Raw genomic sequence first — 27,589 nt, 5'->3', positions numbered from 1 at the left:
TAACTTAAAGGATAACTAAAGCCTAACTAAAGAAGTAGGCTTATACAATATGTTTTGGGTTTTTGTACCAGCCCAAGGCAACTAGAGCCCTTTAGCAGGGAAGATCTGTGCCTCCAAAGATGCCCCCAGTCAGTGTCAGACCACCAGAGCTGTCACCTCAGAGGCCCCCCGGTCAGGCCCGGATTTGTGGCGAGGCGAAAGAAGGTGGCCTTGGGGCGCCCAGACAACAAATCTGGCGCTGCCCCCAGCCACAAACCTTCCCCCCATAGGAGGCCCTGCAGTGTTGCACTTACTTTGTTAGCTGGGCCCACCTACTTCCAGTGAGCTGCAGACTTGGGAAGTGGGGGGGGTGGGGTGGGAGCTCAAGTGCCATCATTTTCTTTCTACTACAAATGCTCATCTTTGTCACTTTAATTTATATCCTGGTAGAGCTTCACAGGGATTGGATGGGTCAGATTTAAACTTCCCCTCCAGCCCATCCTGGGTTGGCAGGGCCCACTGGGTTGTTTCCTGGTGCCCCGCCGGCCCAGTCCAACACTGCCCCCAGTAGCCCCCCATCTTCTTTTCTGCCGATTCCCTGCACATGCTCTGTGCTGCTGGCACTTACCTGAGCTTAGGGACCCACTCACAATATACTGCATATATAGAATATAAGGCTGATTAGTAATTAATACAGATTATTACTACATTGTTAAGCTTAGGGGACTGCTCACATTGTAACAGCACTTACCATGGAGATTCTATAGTGCATCCAAACAGGGGTACTTCAATTAAAATTAATGGACACTTTACACGTAACAGTTCCAGGGACATTTATCTTATAAAATATCCTTGTGGACTAGTTTATGCAGGACAGACATGTAGGGCAAAATGAATACAGGTATGGGACCCATTATCCAGAATGCTTGGGACCTGGTTTTTCCGCATAAGGGATCTTTCCGTAATTTGGATCTCCATACCTTAAGTCTACTAAATGGTTATTTAAACATTAAATAAACTCAATAGGAGTTTTTTGCTTCCAATAAGGATTAATTATATCTTAGTTGGGGTCAGGTACAAGGTTCTGTTTTATTATTACGGAGAAAAAGGAAATCATTTTTAAAAATTAGACTTATTTGTTTATAATGGAGTCAATGGGAGATGGCCTTCCTGTAATTTGGAACTTTCTGCATAACGGGTTTCTGGATAATGGATCCCATACTTGTATGTTAACATGAACATAAAATTAACATACAAAATTATGTACTATGGAATCGAAAAATAAAAAACAGAAGGACAAAGAGAAATGTTTATTAGAGTTATCAATAGCAAATAATTTTTAGCATAACAAACATAAAGTTAGAAGAACTATAGAGAATAAGAAAATGAGAAAACGCCCACATTTTTCTTCAGTGAAATTTTCAGTGAAGCGAAATAGGACAGATTCACTCAGCATTATTCACTGAACAACATCATAATTTTTATGTAATCCAGCCCTCGAACATGCTGTATGAGATATAATTGGCCCAATACTTGTAATAAATTGGGCAGCACTGCTCTAGTCTATAATGCCATTCCTTCCCATGTCTTTAAAACCTTAAAGTATCAAGAAGGTTGATCAAATCTATTCCTCCACCATTAGTGAGGGCTTGCTAAGCACTTTAAACATGATCCTGTAACCTGTGTGCAAGTTTATTATACCTTGTAATGCTAATTACACATTTCTTTATTTGGTCTTTAATATTTTATTAACAAAATATTACAAAAATACAGTTATCATATAGGGGATATATAACAATAGTACAGGTGTCAACTATAGTACATGGATATGCCAAGCTGTCAAACATGTTATTGCATATTGGAAATCTGCTGTGTTGACTCCGCAATTCTCTTTGCAATTTCCTCACAACTGATAGCCTTAGCATTAAATAAAAGAAATAATAGTAATGTAACTAGTAAATGAAACTACTGCAAGGTTGGAGTTTCCTGGACCGTTGAGTGAAGTGATGAAAAAGGCTGTTCAGGAAAGCATCAGCTGACTGAACTCTTCTTGTAGCAGGCCTCGCAGCCTCTCTTTCTTCTGGTGAGGGTGAGCTCCCTGCAAGGAGACATGCAGTGCAGGAGATACAGTTTACATGTCAAGATATGGTGTTTTATATTAAAATGCTTTTACAACCACTGGCAATTCAGTGTGGAAATATTAAATCAAATTCACCATCACTTTATATAATTCTATAAGCAGAATAAAACAGCAGTTTGTATCTTCATCCATTCAAAGTGTCCCTTACCTTAATGGTACAAATTTAACTTTTCTTTTTAATGGCGGAGCCCCCAGCATTGGCAGTGGCACACTTATAAGTTACAGGGTCCCACAGAACGATATCCCTTGCAGTAGATATGTACATATCATGTTATATGTTTTGAATTTTTTATTTAGAAACCTGAATCACGTCCCATAATTTATAATGTTTTGTGTACAAATGTAGAGCAGATCTTTTTCTTTAAAGACTGCTTGACTGACTTCACACAAGATGAGGAAAAAGACCTGCACTGCATTTTAAGAGTCCTGATAAAGATGAAACTGGACTGAGTCTGGCCTCTAATCACTGGCTGCCCTGGTCAGAGCCAGGCTAAGGAGTATTTGCACACAAGGCAATACTACTACACCCAGTACCACCTGCTCACTATCTCCTCCCCTAGACCCTCACTCAGGAACTCACTCCTTCCCCAACCCTCTGCCCAACTGCACTGGCTGTTCATTCATTCTTTCCCAAGCCCAGTCCCCACTCCCCACCACCACTCGCACAAGCCCTGTCAGATGGTCACTTGCAAACTCACTCCACCCCAGATTACCCAACACCAATTGTTTATTTGTTCTCTCCCTTAGAGTTGCACCCCCACTCCCATCTTGCTCCCTATGTAACAGCCCAACATTAGCTATCAAGTCTTGACCAAGCAGGCACCTTATTTGCCTGTGTATAGGGTCAAAATAATAGCCAACCTAATATCCAGACCTGGTCATATATAGATTGGAAAATACCATTAGTCGATGAAGTGGGTGCTATGCACCTGTGTTATGTGACTATTAATCTGCATGGGGGACGCAAGTGACCAGCTACATTTAGCCTATCACCTGGATGTCAAAAATGGTGACAAGTTCCACTTGTTTCACAAGCTAAGCAAGAGTGTTTGGAAAACACATTTGTCCTAAAAATGTACAGGAAAGTATACATTTAAGGTGCATGATATGGACTGCAATGGGATACCTAGGGCAAATAGGGTTAATATTCCCTCTCAGTTGGGTAATTAAGTGGCAGCTGAGAGAGGAACTGAGTGCAGAGATAAAAGGGGTGTGCTTCCACACCTATGGGCTCTTTCTTGGATGTCTGGAAGAGAGACACAGCCCTGGTTGTTCCTAGTGTGTGAGAGGAAGCCTGAGATACCGAGAATGTTTGTCAAAAATGGACAGAGATGCTGTGCCTGAGCTTGAGAGCGAGTGCCATGGGGCCTGTGACAGTGCCTGGAGAAAGGCAGCGTTTGGAGAAAGTGCAGCAGTGAAACTTACTGAGAAGTAGGCTGTGTGGCCTGGCTGATTGAGAGAAGTTATTGCTGAACTGTAAGTAACAGGGTGCTAACCTTGTGTTGGTCCAGGAGCCAGGAAGACTACAACCCTTATTTGAAATTAGAAATGCCATATGAAGACAAGCACCTTGTTAATTTGTTTTGAGTGAATAATTAAAGGCAAAGTTATTTTTCTGCATTTTCTGTCCCTGTCTCTTTTATGCTCCAGATCCCCTGCTAACCTGCCTACCATAGCTAATTTCCCCTACAAACTGTGTGTACAGGCAGGCAGCTTGTTACAAGTTGTATAAGATCTGTGATAAAACATATGTTTAAATATTGTACATAACCATGCTTTAGTTTGACAAGCAAAGAGATAGAAAAGAGAATAGAATATAAAAAGTGCACATGCACTATAAATAGAATATATTATCAAAATCTTATACAGTGAACATGTTCCCAAAAATATTCTAATGAATAGAGCTATACTAGGTTCTTACTAAAACTGCCAGAATGACATCAGAGATGAAGTTCCAAGGGCATTCCCCACTGCCACCTTCCATTCGATGCAGTCGCTGCTTCAGAAGGTCCAGTTCCTTGGGCTGCGCAAAAGAAAGCATGCCAATTGTAAAGGGAAGAGATCAGCTATGTTCATTAAGAAAATAACTATTGAGGCAGCCCATATCAGGCAATTACTAGCCTGGTCACAGAAGGACTCAAACTGCACTTGGGGTCAAATCGAAAACGCCTACTCAAAAGCCTGTCACCTAAACTACCTAATATGGTCAGAATCAAACCACCCACTGGCAAAGACAGATCTGCTGGCATCTACACGCCACTCATTAACCATATGGTACAACCTAAGATGGAAATATAAACTGCTCAACCCAAAATCTCTCAACGTACTATTTCTCAGCAACCCGGACTTTCAACCAGGAACCCAATCTCACTATATCGCTAAATGGACTTCCACTAACTGGCAGACCATAAGGGACCTGCTGAACCCAAGAACCAAAGAGATAATTTCCTATGCTGATATCACACAAACAGCCCCCCAAAGGAACCTACAATTCTTTGAATATCTGCAATTAAGGCATTTCGTGAGACCCTATAGCGACAGAGCGAAAGAACTTCCATATACCACCTTTGAACGACTTGCAAAAACCGGCCTACCACAAAAAGGCTTAATATCCAAAATATACCAACTACTATCTGAACCACAAGGAGACCCACCACCCAGACATCAATACATGACTAAATGGGACTTAACCTTGCCCCAGCCCCTCTCAGACCAGGACTGGGCTGCAATCTGGGAAAACGCAAGACGGATGGTAACCTGCTCGAGACAAAGGGAACATATCTACAAAATATTGATGTCCTGGTACCACACCCCTGCTAAACTGCACAAATTATTCCCAAATCAATCACCGTTATGCTGGAGAAACTGCGGAGAGATAGGCACCTTACCTCATATATTTTGGACGTGCCCCAGTATAACCCCACTCTGGATGGAAGTCTCAGACCTGCTCAACAAAACATTCCACACTACAATACCAATAGACTTAAGCACGTTCCTCCTAGGTAAACCTCTCCCGCAAACTCACAGATCCACCCAAGCTCTGATCAATCACATCCTTACTGCTACACACCTGGCCATAGCAGCAAAATGGAAATCCTCCACACCACCAACATTAATGGAAATCAAACGCAGAGTGGAAAACAACAAGTTGTTTGAATCAAACATAGCCCGACTGCAAAACAGGACCCCACACTTCCTGCAAATATGGGCCCCATGGGAAATGTTAGCCTCAACCCCCTAGACCAATAGGACCACAGGTGTTACCAATTTAGCAATTTAACAATACCATAGAAACGGAATCTTCAAAGTGATATAAATGGTGAACTGATCTCCTACCTACCCTTACCCCCATCTCCTCTCTCTATCTTTTTATGCTTTACTTTTCAAGAATGTATGTAAACCATTGAAATGCTTTTTCAATAAAAAATTCAAGTTACAAAAAAAAAAGAAAATAACTATTGACTGTCAGTTACCCCCATTCTGAGACCTGGTTTTGTTTTGTAATAAAGGGTGCAAAAGTTGGTGAGGTCTAGTACTCATAGCAAGTAATTGCATGTTTGTTTTCAACATTTTATTTTTAATGTTAACATCCCTAAATAGAACATGCACTTAAGTTGGCTTAACCAGTAGCGATAGCCCTAATACTGAAAATTCATGAAATTAGATTAAACAAAAGCACACCACAAATAGTTTTACTCTGAATAAAGCAAGGAGCTTCCTTACTACAAGGCACAAAACAAATGTATGTACTGTAGATCTCTTGCTAAAACTATACCAACTCTTATGCAAAAAAAAATCAGTTTTCTAACAATTATTTCCTACCCCAACACTGGTCTGGGCATGCATAACATATCTATGCTACACAAATACTACTAATAAAAATATCCCTCTCCAAAATTCCACTTCTAAACATGGCCACTAAAAACTTTGTATGTGTTGTGATGAAAAGAGACTGGAAGCAGGCCCAGATTCGCAATCTGTGGATTCTGGCAAATGCTAAAGGGGTGCTGTTAAGGTGGCCATACACGTAGCGATTCTGATCTTTCGTGCGCTCTTTCAATGGTGCCTGATCAAAATCTTTTAACCTGGCCATAGACAGTCAGTATTTAGTGAGCTGGCGGGGGCTTTTTGGACTTCTGTGTACTTAAATGAATGAATGAATTAAATAATGTGTCTGTTGTTTGATTAGACCAGATCTCACTAATAAGTGGAAAAGTAATAATGACGGGCACCACAAAACAAACTGTAGTATCTAACAGGCACCTAAAACGTAACCTTTACTGATAGCTTTAAAACCACCTTTGTAATTAAAACATACATCACCACCCATTAAAACAGTGGTGAGGGACATGCTCTTAAAAATTATTAAAAACCAGAAGGTGAACTATAATGAAACAGTTATGGTTTAAAATATAGCAACTTGCTGCTGCCAAAAAAACTGACCAGTACCACAATTGTAACTAATTCCCTAATTTCAGCGGGACTGGTATTTTCTAACTATCCACAATGAGACGTATAGTCCACCTTTGCAGCTATAATGGCTTCCAAAAACATACAAGTTTGGTAGATTCTACTGGTTGACTTTTGGTGCCTAAACTGGTCCACTTGGAGGTGGTGGTGGTGAATCAGGTTTTCCTCAACCCGTACTCCTCTGGGAGTTGTTTATTTGCTGTTTTATTTAAAGTTAAGAGTCAGAAATGAGATGGATTTACCTTGCTCTGAATTACAGAAAGCTCATTGTTGGGGTCACAGAGAACGTGGAGCAGAAAGTACTGGCAGCTCTAAAAGATAAGAGTAAACACATAATGCACTTAGGGTGTTTGAGATATTCTGCATAATATAGATGTTATATTTAGTATGGGCACATGCGGTCTAACAACTACAACAATGACAGTAATGTATTATTTCTGAACTTTAGAAAGGGGTGACATTGTGATGAACAGACAGACAAACATTACTACATAGCAGCACACACAGTACTCATGGTATAGTGGTGTTCTTTGATGTCCAGAATTTACCAGCAGCTGCTGAGGTTCACTGTGCATCCGCATCTGCTGCATCTTGCAAAATGTGCAAATCCAAGATTCACTAAATAAGCAAAAGATTACAATAATTGGATAGCTGAATTTCTTGCATGAATACAATGGCAGGAACAACATGGGCACCCTTTTTTTTAAAACACACCACAAAGTAGTTAACTTATACTTCTGATCCGCATGGGTTTCTCTCACCGCCCCTTTGTATTTTAGCATAACTTGTCCATGGGCCCTCACAACTTGTTAGGGGATGACCTCTATGGGCTGAGGATGTTATACACCTGCCTTTGTATGCAGGTATTTGATTGGATCCCAGTCATCCCAGTCACATTATTCATATACACTTTAGTAAATAATAAACACTATTGCCAGTTTTACTTTTCTGGTACAGGTATGGGACCTGTTATCCAGAATGCTCGGGACCTGGGGTTTTCCGGATAAGGGAACTTTCTGTAATTTGGATCTCTATAACTTAAGTCTGCTAAAAATCATTTAAACATTAAATAAACCCAATAGGATTGTTTTGCCTCCAATAATTGTGAATTATATCTTAGTTGGGATCAAGTACAAGGTACTGTTTTATTATTACAGGGAAAAAAGGAAATCATTTTTAAAAATTAGAATTATTTGCTTATAATGGTGTCTATGGGGGATGGCCTTTCTGTAATTCATAACTTTCTGGATAGCAGGTTTGCAGATAAGGGATCCCATACCTGTAATAATTTGCAGATTTTTATTAGTAAACTCTAGTAATCTGCAGTAAACTGTCCTGGCTCAGCTAGCCCTTTATAGGTAAATGGTGGTATACTTATTATTAATAAGTATTGCTTCCTAAAGGGAACGTATTCCCTCTTGTTCAACATGAAAGCAATGAATAGGGCTTATACTGAATATACTTTTTATTTTTTGCACTAAACTGGGGCAAACAGGGAAACTAAAGCCACAGATGATCCTCCTGTATAATTAATCTATGCACAGGTAATATAATTATGTACCTCGCAGGTATGACACTGTCCACCCCATTTCCACTTCCATAAAATAAGGGTATGTGTGTGAGTAGGAGAGGGTTTAGTGTTAATCTGGAGTAAAAGCCTTTATAACATTAAAAACTAGTCAGAATGATGGTTGTGTGATGATTCCAGCTATAACGCCCTAAAATATGGAACATTTGAATGTCTATGAAAAAAAGTTAGAATAAATAGCATAAGTAAAGGCCAAAACACTAGCAAGGCCAACAAGATCCTATGCCACTGACTCACCTTGAGGACTTTGCCTCTGATGTGGATGGCACGTGACAGTTGCTGTGAAATGAACGGGGACATTCCTCACAGCACAGCAGGTCCCCCCCATCGCCACACACACTGCACTCATCATCATTTTGTTGCTGTAAAAATATAAAGATCAAAAAAACCTGTAACTAGGAGCAAGACAAGATAAGAATTAGAAGAATGAGGGTTGATCAGTCCTGTTCCAGGTTGGCCATACAACTGGTTAATCTGTGCAATCCAATTGTTGTGCAAGTAGGCCTTAGAATGAGCTACCAATCAATTGAACCCAAAATTAGGATGATCATATTAAACTAGTCAACTGAGTAGCACAACTAACAAGATTTTCTATTGAGATCGACTACAATTTGATCAAATGTATCTACTTCAGAATGTTCAGATTAGAGTCTTAGTTGAATAGTCAGTTCTGCCCAATATACCAACTTGGACCTTGCCCCATGTATGAACAGCTTTAGAGAATGCTCCACTGCACTAGAACCCATGGCCACCTGTGCATCTGCACCTGTCATTTGCAAATCCATTATCTAGAAAACTCAGAATTAAGAAAAGGCCATCTCCCATAGACTCCATTTTAATCAAATAATTTACATTTTCAAAAAATCATTTCCTTTTTCTCTGTAATAATAAAACAGTACCTTGTACCTGATCTTAACTTAGTTATAATTAATCCTTATTGGAGGCAAAACAACCCTATTAGGTTTAAGGTTTTAATTATTATTTAGCAGACTTAAGGTGTGGTGTTTCAAATTAGAGAAAGACCCCTTATCCACAAAACCCCAGGTACCAAGCATTCTGGATAACAGGTCCAATGCTGGTATGTAAAGTACAAGAGTTAAGGGATTTTCAGTGCAGTAGCACCCCACTTTTCCCAGTAGGAGGCAACCTTTAAACATAACTACATAAAGCAGAGAAGAGTTACATAAATGTACATTATGTGTATCAGAAATACTTACTAAGGATTCACAGTCGGTGCAAATATCACAGCAACAACCAGCACTGTGCAAACTTAGGAGATTCTGCACGAAAAAGTACCAGATCAAAAACTTTGATTTTTTTTTTAAATATGTGTATTGGCAGTAAATACAGGGCTTTGTTAAGAACTGTGTCTGTCACTCATCTGAATAAAAAGCAAGTTAGGGAAAGGATAGGGGGGATGCCTACAGCTCTGTATTCATGGGAGCAGCCACATGTACCTGTGGTAATTCATTTAGGGTGGAAGGCATTGTGTGAAGTGCAAAAAAGTGGATTTTTTGGCACTTTGCACCATGCCTAAAATATTGTAAATAATCCCAGCAGCCACAAGACTGAGGGTGGATTCTCTAAAATAGGTGAAAAATTGCACCAGAGCAGTTACCAATGGCAATTGCATTAGCTCTGATCATACTGCTATAGGCTAGTAAAGCACAGAACTGCACCAGAGCAATGTAGTGCTTATAAAAAGGCCCTGCCTGACCGCAACAGCAGAATCCTGGGAAGGTCCCCAAGGTTTGGCTGAAGGGAAAGATATTTATGAGATATTTAAGCTGCCCCCAAAATGGAGGTTTGCTCATATCCTTCACTCAAACTGTTACTGCCTGTGGCCGCTTAGTGTGTTGGAAGGGCAAGTAAATCATTTCTGTTTTTTTATTTTATAGAACCGTACGGTGGGTTTTGGAGGAAATAGTTTACTGAGTAGGATAGGAATGGAGGGAACATCAAACAAAACATCCTATGGTGACACAGAGGTAATTCTTGTCTGCGCAAGGGATTTTATCTATTTCTTGTTAAGCTAAGGGGTCATGCCCAAAATAAATCAGTATTGTATCAGTGCCATGTGCTAAAGGGACTGTGGAGGCAGGAAAATGAGCCATTAATCTGTTTTTTTAAAAAGTATATTACTTAATAAATGCACTTGCCTGGAACATAGTATTTAGCGGCTCCCCTCTTACATAGATATGTGCGTCCCAGGTGCTAGAGTCTGGGACTCCACTGAGAGTCAGGAATTGTACAGGAGTGTACCATCCATTGGCAGTTCGGATGCATTTTCCACAGTTACCTTAAGAAAAATGTCACAATAACAGTGACAATTAGAATTCTTGGTCATCCCCAACTATTCATATTCTCAATTTCCTATCATATTTCTTAATAGAATAAGATGGGATACAATATTGTGTACACTATTCACTACCAGACGATAGAAACTTTTTATAATTTATATAGAAAACGTATACAGGTATGGGATCCGTTATGTGAAATCTCGTTATCTAGAAAGCTTCAAATTATGGGAAGGCCATCTCCCATAGACTCTGTTTTAATATAAAAATGTAAATTTTTAAAAATGATTTCCTTTTTCTCTCTAATAACAAAACAGTACCTTGTACTTGATCTCAAATAAGATATAATTAATCCTTATTTTACTAAAGGTATGGATCCAAATGTCTAGATAAAGGAAAATATCCCTTATCTAGAAAGCCCTAGATCCTGAGCATACTGTATAATAGGCCCAGTACCTGTCTATATTATAGTTAGAGGGATTGTTTCGATATTTATTGTTGCACTCACCTTGTCCAAACCGGTGTATATGCAATGTCCCTTCCAAAGCTCCACATGACACAGGCAGAGTGTATTGTACAGGTACAACAGATGGGGCTGACTCCACTAAAGAGTACACAAATATTTTAAAATAAAACTGCCATGTCTCATTTATAGTAAGCATGCAAACTCATGCAATAAGAAGGGCCAGACCAAATGGGAAATATGCTGGGGAAAAAATCTGACAGAATCAATAAATCTCCTGGGGTTAACACTCCTGGGCTTATTTAACAAAGAGTGCAAAGTCTGCTACAGGTCTAATCACCTGTACAGCCAATCAATCAGCAAGTACTATTTACCAGTAACTTGTGTAAATATGAAACCAGCATAGTAAGGAAAGTGAAGCGGGGAAATCCTCGACAACGAAAATCGGAATGTTGATAAATCTGCCCCCTAATGTTTGTTATAATATTAGATAGTTAAGTTGTTGCTAACCTGGTTTTTTGTCATCAGAATAAGAATCTTCATTGCTGACCTAAACACACACACATGTAGAGAGAGTAAAGTTTAATCATTAGAAAAGAGATCAGGTAAGTCTTTATTTCATCTTATACTGTGGCAATAAATACGCACCTAAAAACCCTGGGGGATCACAAGTAAATACAGAGGGGAGCTGGTTTGGAAAGAAAGTGTAATTGCATGGGCCAGGGGTATAACTGGGTGGATTAGAGTACAATTAGTGGGCTGGGGGCATACTAAGAGTAATGAATTTATTTGCAATGTAATTAGGGTAAATATTTAATACCAGCTTGTTCTTAGGAGGCATTTGAACAGCTGAGTGTCAACCCTAAAAACAATGTACATATTTTTGTAAAATATACGGATGTAACTGAAATGTTCAATGGCTATATTAAGTCAAAAGGCTGCATGTATTTTACACAGGCTAGGGGAACTTAAAAGGTAACTTTTGTAGAGATGTAGAGAGTAATATTAACTTTTGTAGAGATGTAGAGAGTGACATTATGACACAGTTTGCAACTGGTCTTCTTTTTTTTATTATTTGTAGTTTATTAGTTATTTCTCCGCAGTTTGGAGTTTCAACAGCTATCTGGTTGCTAGTGTCAAAATACCTTAGCAACCAGGAAGCAATTTGAATAAGAGGATGGTAAATGAATAGGAAAGAAGCTGAATAGAGAAACAAGTAATAAAAAGTAACAATAACAATAAAACTGGAGCCTCACAGAACAATAGTTAGAGTTAGAAAGAGTTAGAAGAAAAAGGCAAAAAGGTCAAAAACTATAAAAAAATAAATAATAAAGACTAATTGAAAAGTTGCTTAGAATAGGCAATTGTATAACATACTAAAAGTCAATTTAAAGGTGAACCATCCCTTTAACATTCTAATATTTTACAGTAGGTGGTACAGCGCTGTGTACCCTTGTGGCGCTTTCTAAATAAAATTATACATACATACAGTACAAAAGGTTTAGTGAGTCATGGGATACATGACACATCAACAGACATCCCAACCTCAGAGCGCCCAGTGGAGAGCAGGGCTCTGTTAAATGGCCACCACCCCTTGCTGCCTGCTATCCCCACCTTCCCATTATAAATCCCTCGTACTCACTTCTTTTGAAGTCTGAGGAAATTCAGGAGTATTAAGGTTCTTTAGCTGTAAACAAGAAAGGGATTATACAGTAAATGCTTTTTCCCATACTATAGAGAAAGTATAGTTATCAAATGGTTCTCTCTTGCTCCACACGGTATCCTTGGGTACTCAAGCAGGTCACCCATAGCCAGACTTGCCCATGATTTGTACCATTTCCTTTATAAAAGCTATCAGAGAACTAAAGCTTCACTAAAGAAGAATGCTAGAAATGCTGTACATTATGATTTGGGCTTCTTTCTTTTCGCCCCAAGGCAACCACAGCCCTTTATCAGGGAAGATCTGTACATCCAAAGATGCCCCCCAGTAGTTCTCGCCATTAAATAACAGACAACAATATTAGCACTTGCAATAGTATTTCAACAGCACATCAGGAAAAGAAGAATATAATCAGATACATGCAAACATATTATTGTTACCCAACAGAAATTTTCTATGTTGTCTGATCGACTTGATTTGGACGATTTGGTACAAAATTGTTGGGAAGAATATTCGGAGCCAACAAATGTTTTTAAAATTATACAAAACTCTGTTCTGAATGATCATATTGGCTCATGGGGAGTCCTAACCAAGAACCAGCCTTAGGGGTCGCTGCCACCTACAGTCCATAATGTTATTCTAATGCCTTACAAATTTCATGACAGGAGTAACGTTGGAACTTGACCCACCCTTCTCCCAACCAACACCCCCCCTTTTACCTCTTTACTTACCATCCCCAATAAACACACAGACACCAATTCTTGGGATAAAAATGGCCGCAGAAAATTTATTATCAACAAGTGAAGTTTTAATTTAAAACATAACATAAATAACAAATGTGAAACAACATCTCAAACATAACACAAATGTTTGTATAACAAACAAATCAACTTTTAAATAGCCAAACACTGTAACAATCCAATAACTGCGCAGCGCAACTGGCGCTGCCAGCTGCCCTTCTGGCCCGGAACCAACTACCCAACAAAACTCACCTCCTAATCCACTTTCTTACCCCTGAGGTTCCAAGCATGCCAGCCCCACTTAACTATAAAACTCCCCTCCTAACCCAACCATTGCTTTCCCCCAACTTAATCACCCCGCCAACGACACTCCGCTATCTCCACCTCTATAGGGAGGGAGGGTGGGCGTTTTACTCTGCTGACTAAAATGGAGTGAGAAGCGGGAACAGTTACCACCATTTTATACCCCTTACGAACTAACCAATCACCTGCAACTGGGAGTGGCTAAGTCTGTCCAACGTGTCTGTCATGCCCCTGCTTCCCTACGTTTTACTACGGGTCATTGGGCTACTGGATGGCTGTACGTCTTCTAAGAACTTCCTATATAATCCCTGATTCCCACTGCAAACTTCTATTAACATTAAAGAAAGCACCCATTTAGTGGCAATCCTAGGAGCAATGTCTCTTTTTGTAAAATATATGTATACTACTAGTCACTAAGGAGTTTAATCACTTTATAAAGGCATAAGACAGCAGGTTGAGTGTATGTATATGGGCTAAGCAACTCTGAGAACACTTCTAATATTCAAATATTTTATAGCAGGTAGTACATTATTTCGCATAACACACAAGGTTCAGTTTGATGAGAAAGACTTATCGCCATATTCACTTTCAAATTGTGTTATAGAGCCAGATATAATTCAGTGAAAAAACCTTAACTTAGGGCCAGATTCATCAAAGTCCGAAATTCGGATCATTAAAAGTATGAGTGCCAAAAATTCGAATTAAATACGAAAATTTCTAATGTGCGTTAATTGCGCGAAAACTTTCTGACTTTGATGCTTCAGTGCATGATTTTGGAAGCCTCCCATAGGACTCAATGGCACTCTGCAGCTCCAACCCGGCCCAAGGAAAGTCTCCCATAGGGCTCAATGGCACTCTGCAGCTCCAACCCGGCCCAAGGAAAGTCTCCCATAGGGCTCAATGGCACTCTGCAGCTCCAACCTGGCCCAAGGAAAGTCTCCCATAGGGCTCAATGGAACTCTGCAGCTCCAACCCGGCCCAAGGAAAGTCTCCCATAGGGCTCAATGGCACTCTGCAGCTCCAACCTGGCCCAAGGAAAGTCTCCCGTAAGGCTCAATGGCACTCTGCAGCTCCAACCCGGCCCAAGGAAAGTCTCCCATAGGGCTCAATGGCACTCTGCAGCTCCAACCTGGCCCAAGGAAAGTCTCCCATAGGGCTCAATGGCACTCTGCAGCTCCAACCCAGCCCAAGGAAAGCCTCCCATAGGGCTCAATGGCACTCTGCAGCTCCAACCCGGCCCAAGGAACATCTCCCATAGGGCTCAATGGCACTCTGCAGCTCCAACCTGGCCCAAGGAAAGTCTCCCATAGGGCTCAATGGCACTCTGCAGCTCCAACCTGGCCCAAGGAAAGTCTCCCATAGGGCTCAATGGCACTCTGCAGCTCCAACCTGGCCCAAGGAAAGTCTCCCATAGGGCTCAATGGCACTCTGCAGCTCCAACCTGGGCCAAGGAAAGTCTCCCATTGGGCTCAATGGCACTCTGCAGCTCCAACCTGGGCCAAGGAAAGTCTCCCATAGGGCTCAATGGCACTCTGCAGCTCCAACCTGGCCCAAGGAAAGTCTCCCATAGGGCTCAATGGCACTCGGCAGCTCCAACCTGGGCCAAGGAAAGTCTCCCATAGGGCTCAATGGCACTCTGCAGCTCCAACCTGGCCCAAGGAAAGTCTCCCATAGGGCTCAATGGCACTCTGCAGCTCCAACCCAGCCCAAGGAAAGCCTCCCATAGGGCTCAATGGCACTCTGCAGCTCCAACCCGGCCCAAGGAACATCTCCCATAGGGCTCAATGGCACTCTGCAGCTCCAACCTGGCCCAAGGAAAGTCTCCCATAGGGCTCAATGGCACTCTGCAGCTCCAACCTGGCCCAAGGAAAGTCTCCCATAGGGCTCAATGGCACTCTGCAGCTCCAACCTGGCCCAAGGAAAGTCTCCCATAGGGCTCAATGGCACTCTGCAGCTCCAACCTGGGCCAAGGAAAGTCTCCCATTGGGCTCAATGGCACTCTGCAGCTCCAACCTGGCCCAAGGAAAGTCTCCCATAGGGCTCAATGGCACTCTGCAGCTCCAACCTGGCCCAAGGAAAGTCTCCCATAGGGCTCAATGGCACTCGGCAGCTCCAACCTGGGCCAAGGAAAGTCTCCCATAGGGCTCAATGGCACTCTGCAGCTCCAACCTGGCCCAAGGAAAGTCTCCCATAGGGCTCAATGGCACTCGGCAGCTCCAACCTGGCCAAAGGAAAGTCTCCCATAGGGCTCAATGGCACTCTGCAGCTCCAACCCAGCCCAAGGAAAGTCTCCCATAGGGCTCAATGGCACTCTGCAGCTTCAACCTGGCCCAAGGAAAGTCTCCCATAGGGCTCAATGGCACTCTGCAGCTCCAACCTGGCCCAAGGAAAGTCTCCCATAGGGCTCAATGGCACTCTGCAGCTCCAACCCGGCCCAAGGAAAGTCTCCCATAGGGCTCAATGGCACTCTGCAGCTCCAACCCGGCCCAAGGAAAGTCTCCCATAGGGCTCAATGGCACTCTGCAGCTCCAACCCGGCCCAAGGAAAGTCTCCCATAGGGCTCAATGGCACTCTGCAGCTCCAACCCGGCCCAAGGAAAGTCTCCCATAGGGCTCAATGGCACTCTGCAGCTCCAACCCGGCCCAAGGAAAGTCACCCATAGGGCTCAATGGCACCATAGCTTGAATGAATAACAAAACTTTCGAACTCGTTGCGACAAATACGATTTTGACGCACGAATTGATGCAAACCACGAAAAAATCGTATAAAATATGCACAGTTCTATAAATTAGAAAAAATACGATTTTTTTGTAATCGTACTAATTCATACATTGATAAATGTGCCCCTTACTGTTATTACATGAAAACTCTTAAGTCAATGGGAAAAACTTGAAACTGAATTAGGAGAAATAAATGTTTCTCCTTAAAAATTAATCTAGTTCATAGGTTTTTACATGATAAAAAAATGTTTTCGTATTGATTTGAGTCTGTCCCTATAACTGATAACAACATAACCATGTATAGTATATATTTTATGGGAGGAATCCAGAGAAGCATTGGGGATAAGGGGAACTGCAAGTGGCATAAAGTGTACGGCACTTTACAGTATTGAGAAACAACATTATATTGGGCATTTAGAGCTACACAACACAACCATAATTTAAAAAACCCAAATAAAGCAATTTTTCTCTGAGTGTTGCTTATGCTTGTAAGAATACACCGTTTTTTCCTGGTACTCACTGCTTTTGAAGATTGAGGAAATTCAGGAGCTTCCAGATTCTTTTTCTGTAAAGAGGAAATGGACTGTACTTTAAATTATGTTTTCCTATGCAACAGAGAAGAGTACAGATGTCAGTACAGTTGTACAGATGGCACTTGTAAATCAGTAGAAAATTCTTCTAGGAACTGGTAATGGGGCTACCCATGGCTGGCAGACACTCATTACAGTCCAAAATGTGTGTCTGGCCTTTACTGAAAGAAGTAGGCATATTCACAAAGTTGTGATGAACAAAGGCACACTTTATTAGTAGCTTTGTGCAGGGAGGCAGTCTATAGACCGGGTGTCTGGTTGCTGACTCAAGGATGATAGTTACACAGAACACAATACTTTCACAGATCCTCTCTCTCTGCTTCTCAGAGCGTTTTCTCTGAAGCCTCCACAACCCCTGACTTCTTACAGTGTCCAAGCTTCACTCAAGTTGCCTCTCTGCAAACCCCCATATGTTATTCTAACCTACACCTAAACGCTATCAGATTCCTACCTGGCCCACAATTGCCTCCAGGGCTCTACCTCAAAATACTAATTTCTCATCGGAACAACAGACTGTCCTTTCTCACTAGCTTAACTATCTTTCACTCCTACAGTAAACTCATACCCAACTACTCTCAACTACTTACTATCCCTGAAGGAATTATTCTGCCACTTGGTCTAGCCACATCAGTCCTCACCAAGGTCCTCCCTGCCTCAAAGTGATTCTAGGCTAAAAGAGGCGCACAGCCAATGTATTCCCTTTTATAGGCTTCTGCAAGGGGGCTTGGCAACACCTGCTGACTCAACCTGCAGTTGGTAGTGATATGTGTATACGGGACAGTGCGAAAGGGGCGTTGTTGGTGGCGTAATCAATGAGCCATGGAAATGTACATGACAGACCTGTTTCCCAGAAGGGGATAAAGGGCGCAATACGTTTTGGATTAATGATTAGGTATCCATTGTGTTTGGTATCACATCTCACCTCCCTTCAAAGGGGGTATGGACTAGAATCTCTATCATGACGTGTATTGGACTGTCAATTTATTTTTAATTTTTTTTCTCCAAATATCACATTTTATACTAGTCACTGATATGTATGTATATATATATATATATATATATATATATATATATATATATATATATATATATATAATTAGTTTGACATAGTGAAAAAAGTTGAACAAAGCCTCCCTATAGAATGCAAGAATGCACATCATTATGCTTTTATAATGGTTTTGGTATTGTTTAAGGAATGTGGTATGTTTTGAAGGTCAACCCATTATTGGTGGTTGGCAAACCTAGGAACAATGCACAATTTACTGGGGAGTTCAATGACAAGTTAGACTGCCCACTGAATATATTTATACAGTTTATGGATACTGAAAATATGCAAATATAGTAGGTGTTCCCTTGTTTCTTAAAATGCACAGGATTGAGTGAGTCATGTGAAACTTGAAACAATAAGCACCAAATATAACTGAAGAAAACACAGTTTCCTATAGAATAATAATAATATTGTAAAAATACTGGTATTTACTTACTGATTTTGAAGTCTGAGGAGCTTCCAGGTACTTTAGCTGTAAACAGGAATTTAAATACGTTTTAAATCATTTTCCCATCTTATGGAGGTACTGTGGCTTCTCATAGCATGCTTGTTTGGTGCAGTAGGGATCAGCCACATAATGTATTAACACACTGGCTTGAATAAAATTTTCAACCTCTGGCTTTCCTTCGCTAAATGCAACCATATTTACACAGGATTTCTCTTATATTTATTGGTAGTATTAAAACAATTTCCTGACTGAAATTTTTTTTTCATACCAACTGAGATCTATTAGAGTGCAAAAATGGCATGTGAAAAATATTAAGCAAATTTATATTTTTGATGTGTACAAAGCTTTTTACTGTGGAAAAAGACACACTATAACTATTAACTATACTTCCCCATACATATTTAAGATGATATTAATTGCTCTCTTTCATTCATCATCATGAATAAATTACCCGGATTAGGTCTTTAAGATAAAAGCCTTCACATCTGATGCTAATTTTCCAGTTTTTGTAACTCTGACATCCTCCATGTTTTTGAAATTCATTAGGTGTCATCCAGGTCCCATTTGATAAGATGCACTTGTTTGACCCTGTCAGGGAATGTAGGGAGCACAATCAGAGTTTTGGCTTGTCAGTATGATAAATGCATCTGAATAGCTTTTTTACATTTAAATCCCAATGCAACCTTGTACCTTGCCAGTGCCATAGGCAGCTGGTAAGTACACGGCTTTGTAGCACCTAGCATCTGTTCGTTCTCCCTCTGTTCTGGATGACATGCAAGCTAGGGGCATCTAAGGGGATGACCAGCTACTGCCCCAGTCTATCCCACCCCTCATGAATACAACTCTGCTGAATGTAGTTTAAGTTGCAACCCGAGTGGCAGGGTGCTAAGTGCAAAAGACACGCCATTATGTGCCCCTGCCCTTTGTATTTTACAAAGTCCAACAGCAAGAAAAAAAGTAGCACATTGCTGTCAGGATTGTAATAATGGGTGCCTGAACTATACTTCTCTCCAGTAAATTTTCCAGTCTTTTATTACAATCAATGCCTAGATGCTAAGGTCAATAACCAGTGCATGCACCAAGTTGTGGGTGACCCGAGAGTGCATTAAGAGAGAGGAGACTCATGCATTCTTCCTCCTTTCCATGCTTTCATAAATATAGCACTGCCAAACACAGGCAGCAATGTATTCATAGGGGAAACTTATGTCTCTGTGCTCCATGTTATATAAAGACTGGCACCCAAGGTGCAAAGTGTGAGGCAGGTTTCAAATTACAAAAACACATAGAGGTTTCACTTTTTTTTCTTATTGAGCCTTGTCCTGCACTTCGTAAATGAACCCTGATATGTGCAAACATTAAACAGCCCCAGGGACATAACAATAAAGCAAACAGATCCTACAGATGCTGTTGTTGGCCCATAGTCAGACCAACTGGCAAAGGAAGGGAGAGGTGGCCAAACAATGACCACTCAAACAGGGTGCTGCTTTTCATACCGCATTTGATCTAATGAGAGAGCGATGGCTGTGCAGTGTCAATAGAGGAAAGTGTCCTTTCTTACCTCCATGCAGTTTATCTTTGTGCAGTATGCCCACTTTACTGCCACACGTCACAGACAGGCTGGATGATGTTAATATACTCCTGGGAATCTTTCTCTTCTTCCTATACTTCTTGAATTTCTGAGAAAGTTCTGCTAAAACAGACATAGGTCATAGGAAAAATATACCTTAAAAAATGGTTAAACAAAACATATATTTTGTTAACGTGTCTTCAAATTAATTTTAAAATTACTGCAAAATTACAGGTCACATTTATGATTGCTCAAGACCAAATGCTCTAAACCCAGAGTGAGTTAGCAAACTCATGCAGGGTTTTATTTATTATTACTCAAGCAATCATAAATCTGGCCCTATATTTTGACCCAGTTTAGACAACCCTGCAGCACAAATCAGCAAATACAAGAAAGTCCCCCACTGGTAAATAATCATTAAATTTATTGCTGGAATAAATTAAGCCCTTAAGCCTCATAAACTACTAAGTAGCTGTAAATAAATCCCATGAAACCTTACGTTGCCTGATGTTCTGCTTTTGAGCATTATTCTCCATGAAACAGTACAGTAGCCAATGGCAATTCAACTGTAAAGAACCACAGTCTTTCCAAGTGCTGTAAAATGACATAAGATGCTTAGCAGGTAATTTGTATGAAAAGTTGACTAATAGTGGCCCTACAATGGCTGATCCTCCACAGTATCAGTATGATCAACCAGTGGGTACTGTACAAGTGTGCATCATGCCCAAGTACCCAGGAGACCAATTTTTCTGGGTAAGAATTTTGTAGACAAAAACATGGCCAATTGTGCTGACTTTTTTCACATCATAGACGTACAAACAAGGTAAGTAAGTAATGATCCCTAATAATATTTCTCTATAAAGACCAATTGCCCCTGTTTCTTGGAAAACAACAAAGTCTAATTATTGTGTATATCGGCCAACACTCACTCACTGCTCTCCAAAGCAAAGCATTAAGATTTCTGGGGGGGTTTTCTTGGGTATGACTTACTTTACATTTATATTGTACAGTGCTAAGTGCATATAACTGTTAAACCAACTCAGAATTCTAAGGTTAATACATACCTTGCAGCCGTTTGAACTAGTGTGTTGAAATCATACTTGTTTTGATTCAGATCTTTTCTTCCTGTTCCTGCCCTTCACTGAAAAATCATACTTTCTGTTTCGTTTCAGATCCTTACTGCCTTTTCCTGCCAGTTCACTGATGTATAATCATTCTCCACTGTTATCTCCAGCTGCATGAATTTACAAGTCCTAACAAGCATATTTTAATATAGCAGTAAATAAGCACATATGCAGCCTGGCAAGTTTTCTCTTACAAAGAAAGTGTAGTAAGAACTACAGACGTACTGAATCCAGAATTTTTTTTTAAATTAACGAATGTGAACCCTGAGTTACTTTCAAAACCCTTAAAAGTCAGGTTACTTTTGTTCACAATGAATGCAATTTATTTATTTCATTTTTTTGCAGTTTCATTAATTTTTCAGGCTTTGAGAAGCAGCACATTATACGAAGGGCTTATCTGTGAGCTGGTAATTTGCCTTCAGAAAATTCATAGGGCTGTTCAAGAGCAGCAGTAGGGATCCCACAAGCAACAAAGCCCCCCAAAATATTCACCCTTCCAGATTCATTAGAATTACTGCGTGTAAAATACTTTACATGCGTTTAAACCTGGTAATCATGTGAAAATAGGGAAGACATTTTGGCAAAATTACCAGGGATCACAACATGTAAAGTGTTCTACATGTGGCAATTACAATAAACCTGAGGGGAAAGTAGGTTTGAATGCTTTGTCAACCACTGGATAGGAGATTTCATCAGACAAACAAAGCACCATGCAAGTCATTTCTATAACACTTACATATGTTGCTATTACAGGTTAAATGGGTACACTGATGTTAGCGTGGACGTGACCTGTGAGAGCAACTCCTGACAGCAGATCTGACAGTACTGATATATGTTCATTTATCACTGTCAGCATAACTAGGAGGACAGCATTTAGATGTACCTTTTTCTTGTACACTGGTAAAGTACAATAGCAACAAGTCTTTTTGTTTGTCTTTACATGTACTCAAAGCAAAGAACACTCTATAAATGATGCAGGAAACCAGGTACAAAAATGACAGCATGCTGAACTTGAAAGCTAATCGTACTAACAGGCTGCTCTAGGTGCAGTGCAAGTGGAACAATCCAAATGTAATAGCTGTAAACTAATGCACTGTAAAATATGTTCTAAATATTGATGTATCTTTTTGATATTGCATAGTATGTTACTGATCAAGTGGGGTAAGTTCAATAAAAAATATTATTTCCTGATATTTGTAAAAAAAACACAAAGACATATGGGTTTACAGCCACAGATGCAGCAGTTTTTCCTGGAATGGAAGTGTCAGTGTGTTGGCAAAATTAACAGAACTGCATGCACTTTTCATACCAAATCGGAAGCAATTGTGTGGAAGTTCATCTCATGTCATTTCCAATGTTTAGGGTACAAATGATGTCTGCGTCCATTTATTTAGGTGCAAGTGTGCAGAGTGGGAAGGGAACTGCGAACCAGCCACCTGGTCCAGAGGTGACAGTAGTTCCAGGGTTCCATTGTGTCAATATGCACAGCAGCACCTGTTTCAAAACAGAAGGCAGGAGCGGTGCTAAGCACAACAATATAGAAGTGCAGCCCATTTTGACATAAGTATCTTTAATGAAAGTGGTGTCACATGAAACACATTGTGGGGAAAAGTGCAAGTTGCCCACTGCATCTGCAGATGTAAATGATCGTTATACACTGATTTTTATAACAGATAAAATTGTTTGGGCAAAAACATAGATGTGATTTACAAATGGACTGAAGCGAGGTGCAAAACTGTGCAACTTACAGGGCAACTTTGTACCAGATTGTAAAACTAGGTGTAACTTGAAAAACACAGCCTGTGATTAAGTACATTATTCCCTTGCTGAACACACAAACCAGACACTCACATCTCTGGTGCCTCTGACCTGAATGTAGCACTGCCAGGCCAGGTGGTAACATACAGGCCAAGCCCAGATTGTTTCAAAATAATATTGTCAGTGTCCAAGCAAATTATTTTCTATACCTATTATTCACAATTTACAAGCATCCATTGATTATTATACACTCAACAAATATCGGTAGATATGGACCACTTTTGCAATCTATAATAACAGATTAACTATTGTAAAGGCATTATAGAGCTTGGCACTTGAAATCATGAAATATGTTTTTTAACCAACTCTTTGTTCCCATTCCAAGGAAATTGTACTGATATGGAATCATATGGGCCAACTTGTCCAAGGCAGGATTCAAACACACTTTGCTTCAGTTACACAGTTGACATGTTTTGATGAGGTAATGTTAGGCATTAAGTATCTGTAGTATCCATTTCACCATTGTCTTCCAAAGACATGATGTTTAGAATGATTGTACTGACAGATAAAATGTTTCATCATTCTTGCTAATTACACTTTCAGTTTTTGATGGATCATCCACATCCCTGTAATGTTATTTGGGCCTTAATCTGACATAGCTGAAATGGTAACAAATAGCTCTTTTTTGTTTCTCCTTCCTCCGAGAATACTAGAAAGATAGGTCTTGTTCAATGTGCCCTCTAAACTGTGCACTGGCAAATGTTGAGATCAGCACACGCAATCCATTGTGGTGTACACAATGGGGCTGATTTACTAACCCACGAATCCAACCCGAATTGGAAAAGTTCCGACTTGAAAACGAACATTTTGCGACTTTTTCGTATGTTTTGCGTTTTTTTCGGATTCTGTACGAATTTTTCGTTACCAATACGATTTTTGCGTAAAAATGCGAGTTTTTCGTATCCATTACGAAAGTTGCGTAAAAAGTTGCGCATTTTTCATAGCGTTAAAACTTACGCGAAAAATGCGCAACTTTTCGCGTAAGTTTTAACGCTACGCAAAATGCGCAACTTTTTACGCAACTTTCGTAATGGATAGGAAAACTCGCGTTTTTACGCAAAAATCGTATTGGATCCGAAAAATTCGTAAAGAATCCGAAAAAATCGCAAAACATACGCAAAGTACCGATCATTACGAAAAAAACGCAATCGGACTCCATTCGACCCATTCGTGGGTAAGTAAATCAGCCCCAATGTGTGCAAACACATAATTTTGCACTGCGCACATGGTTTTAAAAAGTGCACACAAAAAACATTTGTGCCCACAAAGCCAAGAAGAAATTAGAGGGATCTTTGGTCTTGTTGACTTACAGGGAGTAGAATAAAAAAAAATCTCTCCTTCTGCTTGTGATGACATGATGCTCCCCACCCCCTTAGATGTTGCTCCCAGTGGTCTGCAGGCAAGTTTTGGTTGCATAAAAACCCGGTGAAATGCCAAACAGAGCCTTCTGTAGGCTGCCAGTCCCCATAGGGGCTACCAAATAGCCAATCATAACTATTCGGTAGCCCCTATTTTTTAAACTTTTTTCATGCTTGTGTTGCTCCCCAACAATTTTTCCATTTGAATGTGGCTCACACATTTAAAAGGTTGGGGATCCCTGCCCTATAGTTACCTCCTGGGTCAATCCCCTAATAAAGGTGGAACAAGTGCTCGATTGCATACTTCTAATGCCATAGATATCCAGTTTCTAACCCTAACGGAAACCGAAAATAAACAACAAATATAATGTACTGTATATTTCTTACGGTATCATTACATTAACACATTATGCCTGATGCTAAAAATATATAATTTCAAGTGTTTAAATCCAGCAAGCACATTTTAACATAAATCAGTCATGCAGCGAATATACTGTATCACATAAAAGCCCATTTTCTCTTCTACAGCAAGTTATGACACAAGCTTCAGGCAGTAACATGAGACTCTCTAGCCGCTCCTCTCTGTGATGCAAGGCGATCTCTTCACTCCTCTCTATGGTTATCCCTTTGCTTCCTGGTCTTCGGCTCATACACACGTAAGTGCACCTTAGTGATAAGCGCTTCCACCTCACACTGGGCACAGATACTGCTGGCAATTAGCCCTCTGTTTCAGCTGCCCCTGTACAAATGTCCTTGGCTGGGGGGGTGTTCATTTGCTTTAGAAATTGCACTGATTCTAATTGGTCTAGATCTGGTTTCAGTTTTGTTGCCTTATAATGGGTATAACTTTAGGATTTGCTGAAGTAGTTTAACCCTTTCTGGACAGAGAAACAGAGCTTTGTAGTAACTTGCATTGTAGCTAGCTATCTGTCTGTCTGTTTTCCTCCAGACATTCCAAAACCATAGGGAACGATGTATTTCCCCCCCCTGATAATATTGACTGGAGTGTGAATGTGATAGAGCTGTGCTTCCAGAGCAAACTTGAACTCTGCAACTGCTGCTTCTACAAATCCCAGGATTCCTTGTAGCTAAAGCTTATTAAACAAGTCATGCAGTATAATGGTGAATACACACAGAGCTACTAGTAGCAGCTACAGAGTGAATGAATGAATAATCTTTATTGTCATTGTCACTTAAACAACAAAATTGCAGAAGCAATCAACTCAAAGCAAGGCAAAATACACACTATGCACATTACTGTAACGTACAAATTACTAATGGAATAGGAAAAGTTTAACAGTTCCTCTCTAAGTTGAATTCAGAGCCATAATTGCTTTAGGATAGAAACTGTTTTTAAAGCAGACCTGTCACCCTTACCTTAAAAATCGTCTATTGGTAGAATGGACATTCCAGTAAACCATCGTTTTTTTTTTCTTGTTCTAACGTATTTTATATATATAGCTTCTCATTTTTAAGTGCTGTCAATCAAAAGCTCTGCCTCTATGCCTAAAGCTGGCCATACACGCACCGATAATATCGTACGAAACCCCTTTTCGTACGATATTCGGTGCGTGTATGTCAAGTCGGTGAGTCGACCGATATCACAGGAGGCTGCTGATATCGGTCGACTCGCCGATCGGCCATGTTAAAAGATTTTGATCAGGCACCATACAAGGCTGAATCGGCAGAAGGAGGTAGAAATCCTATTGTTTCTACCTCCTTATCTGCCATTTCGGCCCTGAACGGTTAGTGGCCGATTGTACGATGGTCGCACGAAAGATCGGAAATCGCCACGTGTGTGGCCACCTTTAGGCGTGTTCTAATAGTAAACGTCACTGCTTTTTCCCCCTCCCTAGTTCATTTTGTTAATCTTGCACAGTTTTCAGTGGAACGCATACATGTGACTGTGCTGTACACACTGTGTTTTAGCAACATGCTATGCGCGTGACTTCATGTACAGCGCATGCGCAAGATTTGAAGGTAGAAGATGGAGGATAAAGATGGCTCCTTCATCGTCGGTACATCTCAAGCAACAGTGGATTTTTTCGTCAATGGATAATCTTTCATAGGTAACAGGGGGATTAGAAGTCCTTTTTAGATGCGGATTACATTAATATGTTTTTTTTAAAAACACATGGGAGGTGGCAGGTCCGCTTTAAGGCGGTTTGTCCTTGTCTTCATTACCCTGTACCTCTTACCTGATGGCAAAACCTGAAAAAGACAATGTCCAGGATGCTATGAATCACGCATAATTTCTAAAGCTTTATTCCAGCATCGAGAAATATAAATTTGCTCCAAACTAGGTAACGGGCAGCCCACAATTTCTCTGCCGCCCTGACAATCCTGTGAAGTGCCTTCACATCTGAGAAAGTACAGCTGCCAAACCATGCGCACAGTCCGTATGTAAGTACGCTTGCGATGGAACAGTGGTAGAAGGCCAGAAGCAAATTTTTAGGAAGACAGTTCTTTCTTAGAATTCGCAAAAAATACAGTCTCTGCTGCGCCTTCCTTATGAGCACCCTGGTATTAGCCCTCCAGGTCAGATCATCCTCCAGCTCAATACCCAGAAACCTGAAAACTGACACCCTCTCCACACAGGCCCCAGAAATTGTGAGTGAATTGTAATTGTGAGAAATAGACAATGCTGATCATTTACTGATAACTGTCAGTGTTGTGTCAATGTGTGTTTTGGCCAAGGCAATTCTCAGTATTGTCTATGGCAGGGGATTTTCTGGTGTTTAGTAGCAGTAACAAGTACCTGCTACTAAGTAGCTCTCTGTGTCTTCACCCTAACAACAGCTAGTTTCTTCCCTTTAATTGTTGGACTGCAAACTGCCTCCAACTTCTGTCAGAGAATTCTAGGAATTGTAATGGATCGACTAGAAGTTAGGCAGGTTATATATAGTCATATGGTTGAACGTGATGGACGTATGTCTTTTTTCAACCCAACTTACTATGTTACTATGTAATGCAACATCAGCTGGAGGGCATCAGGTTCGACATCCTTGAGGCAAAAGTCCAAGTTGAAGAAGCACAAAGCTTGAACAGTCAGCATATCATGTAATATTTGTCAACCACTGCATAATCATTTACACATAAGGCAGCACAGTTCTATTATGTTTTATGGAGATTAAGCCCCCTCTGCTGCATTTAAAAATCGCTCAACCAAAATGCTGTATTGTAAATATAGGGTTGCATGGTACATTTTATCTGGAATTATTTGTACAATGAGAAAAAGTATGGTCAGTACATAAATAGCTGATTAGAAAACACTTA

At 40.5% G+C, this 27,589-nt stretch overlaps 2 protein-coding genes across 12 annotated transcripts in view; one reads left to right on the top strand and one right to left on the bottom strand.

The window, feature by feature from the left end:
- scly (selenocysteine lyase) overlaps positions 1–27,589 on the top strand; it is a 76,420-nt gene that overhangs the window by 35,320 nt on the left and 13,511 nt on the right. The window contains exons 1-2 of one of the 5 annotated variants that reach the window (XM_031901673.1): positions 22,071–22,123; positions 24,842–24,969. In XM_031901673.1, coding sequence (XP_031757533.1) covers positions 24,929–24,969 — 41 coding nt within the window. In that variant the 5' untranslated portion in view covers positions 22,071–22,123; positions 24,842–24,928. 5 annotated transcript variants of the gene reach the window in all.
- sp110 (SP110 nuclear body protein) lies at positions 1,275–22,038 on the bottom strand. Of its 7 annotated transcripts, none has more exon segments than NM_001127941.1 (16): positions 1,275–1,892; positions 1,948–2,077; positions 4,041–4,142; positions 6,832–6,900; positions 7,138–7,207; positions 8,415–8,539; positions 9,395–9,457; positions 10,337–10,476; positions 10,983–11,078; positions 11,448–11,487; positions 12,580–12,624; positions 16,881–16,925; positions 18,435–18,470; positions 18,898–19,034; positions 20,005–20,133; positions 21,078–21,139. In NM_001127941.1, coding segments are annotated over 13 exon segments (1,011 nt in total). In that variant the 5' UTR covers positions 19,000–19,034; positions 20,005–20,133; positions 21,078–21,139; the 3' UTR covers positions 1,275–1,892; positions 1,948–1,999.

Source organism: Xenopus tropicalis, chromosome 5 (genome assembly GCF_000004195.4).
Source record: "Xenopus tropicalis strain Nigerian chromosome 5, UCB_Xtro_10.0, whole genome shotgun sequence".
Classification (NCBI taxonomy): domain Eukaryota; kingdom Metazoa; phylum Chordata; class Amphibia; order Anura; family Pipidae; genus Xenopus; species Xenopus tropicalis.
The sequence above is the reverse complement of the archived record's forward strand: the minus strand, read 5'-3'. Positions and strand labels throughout refer to the sequence as shown.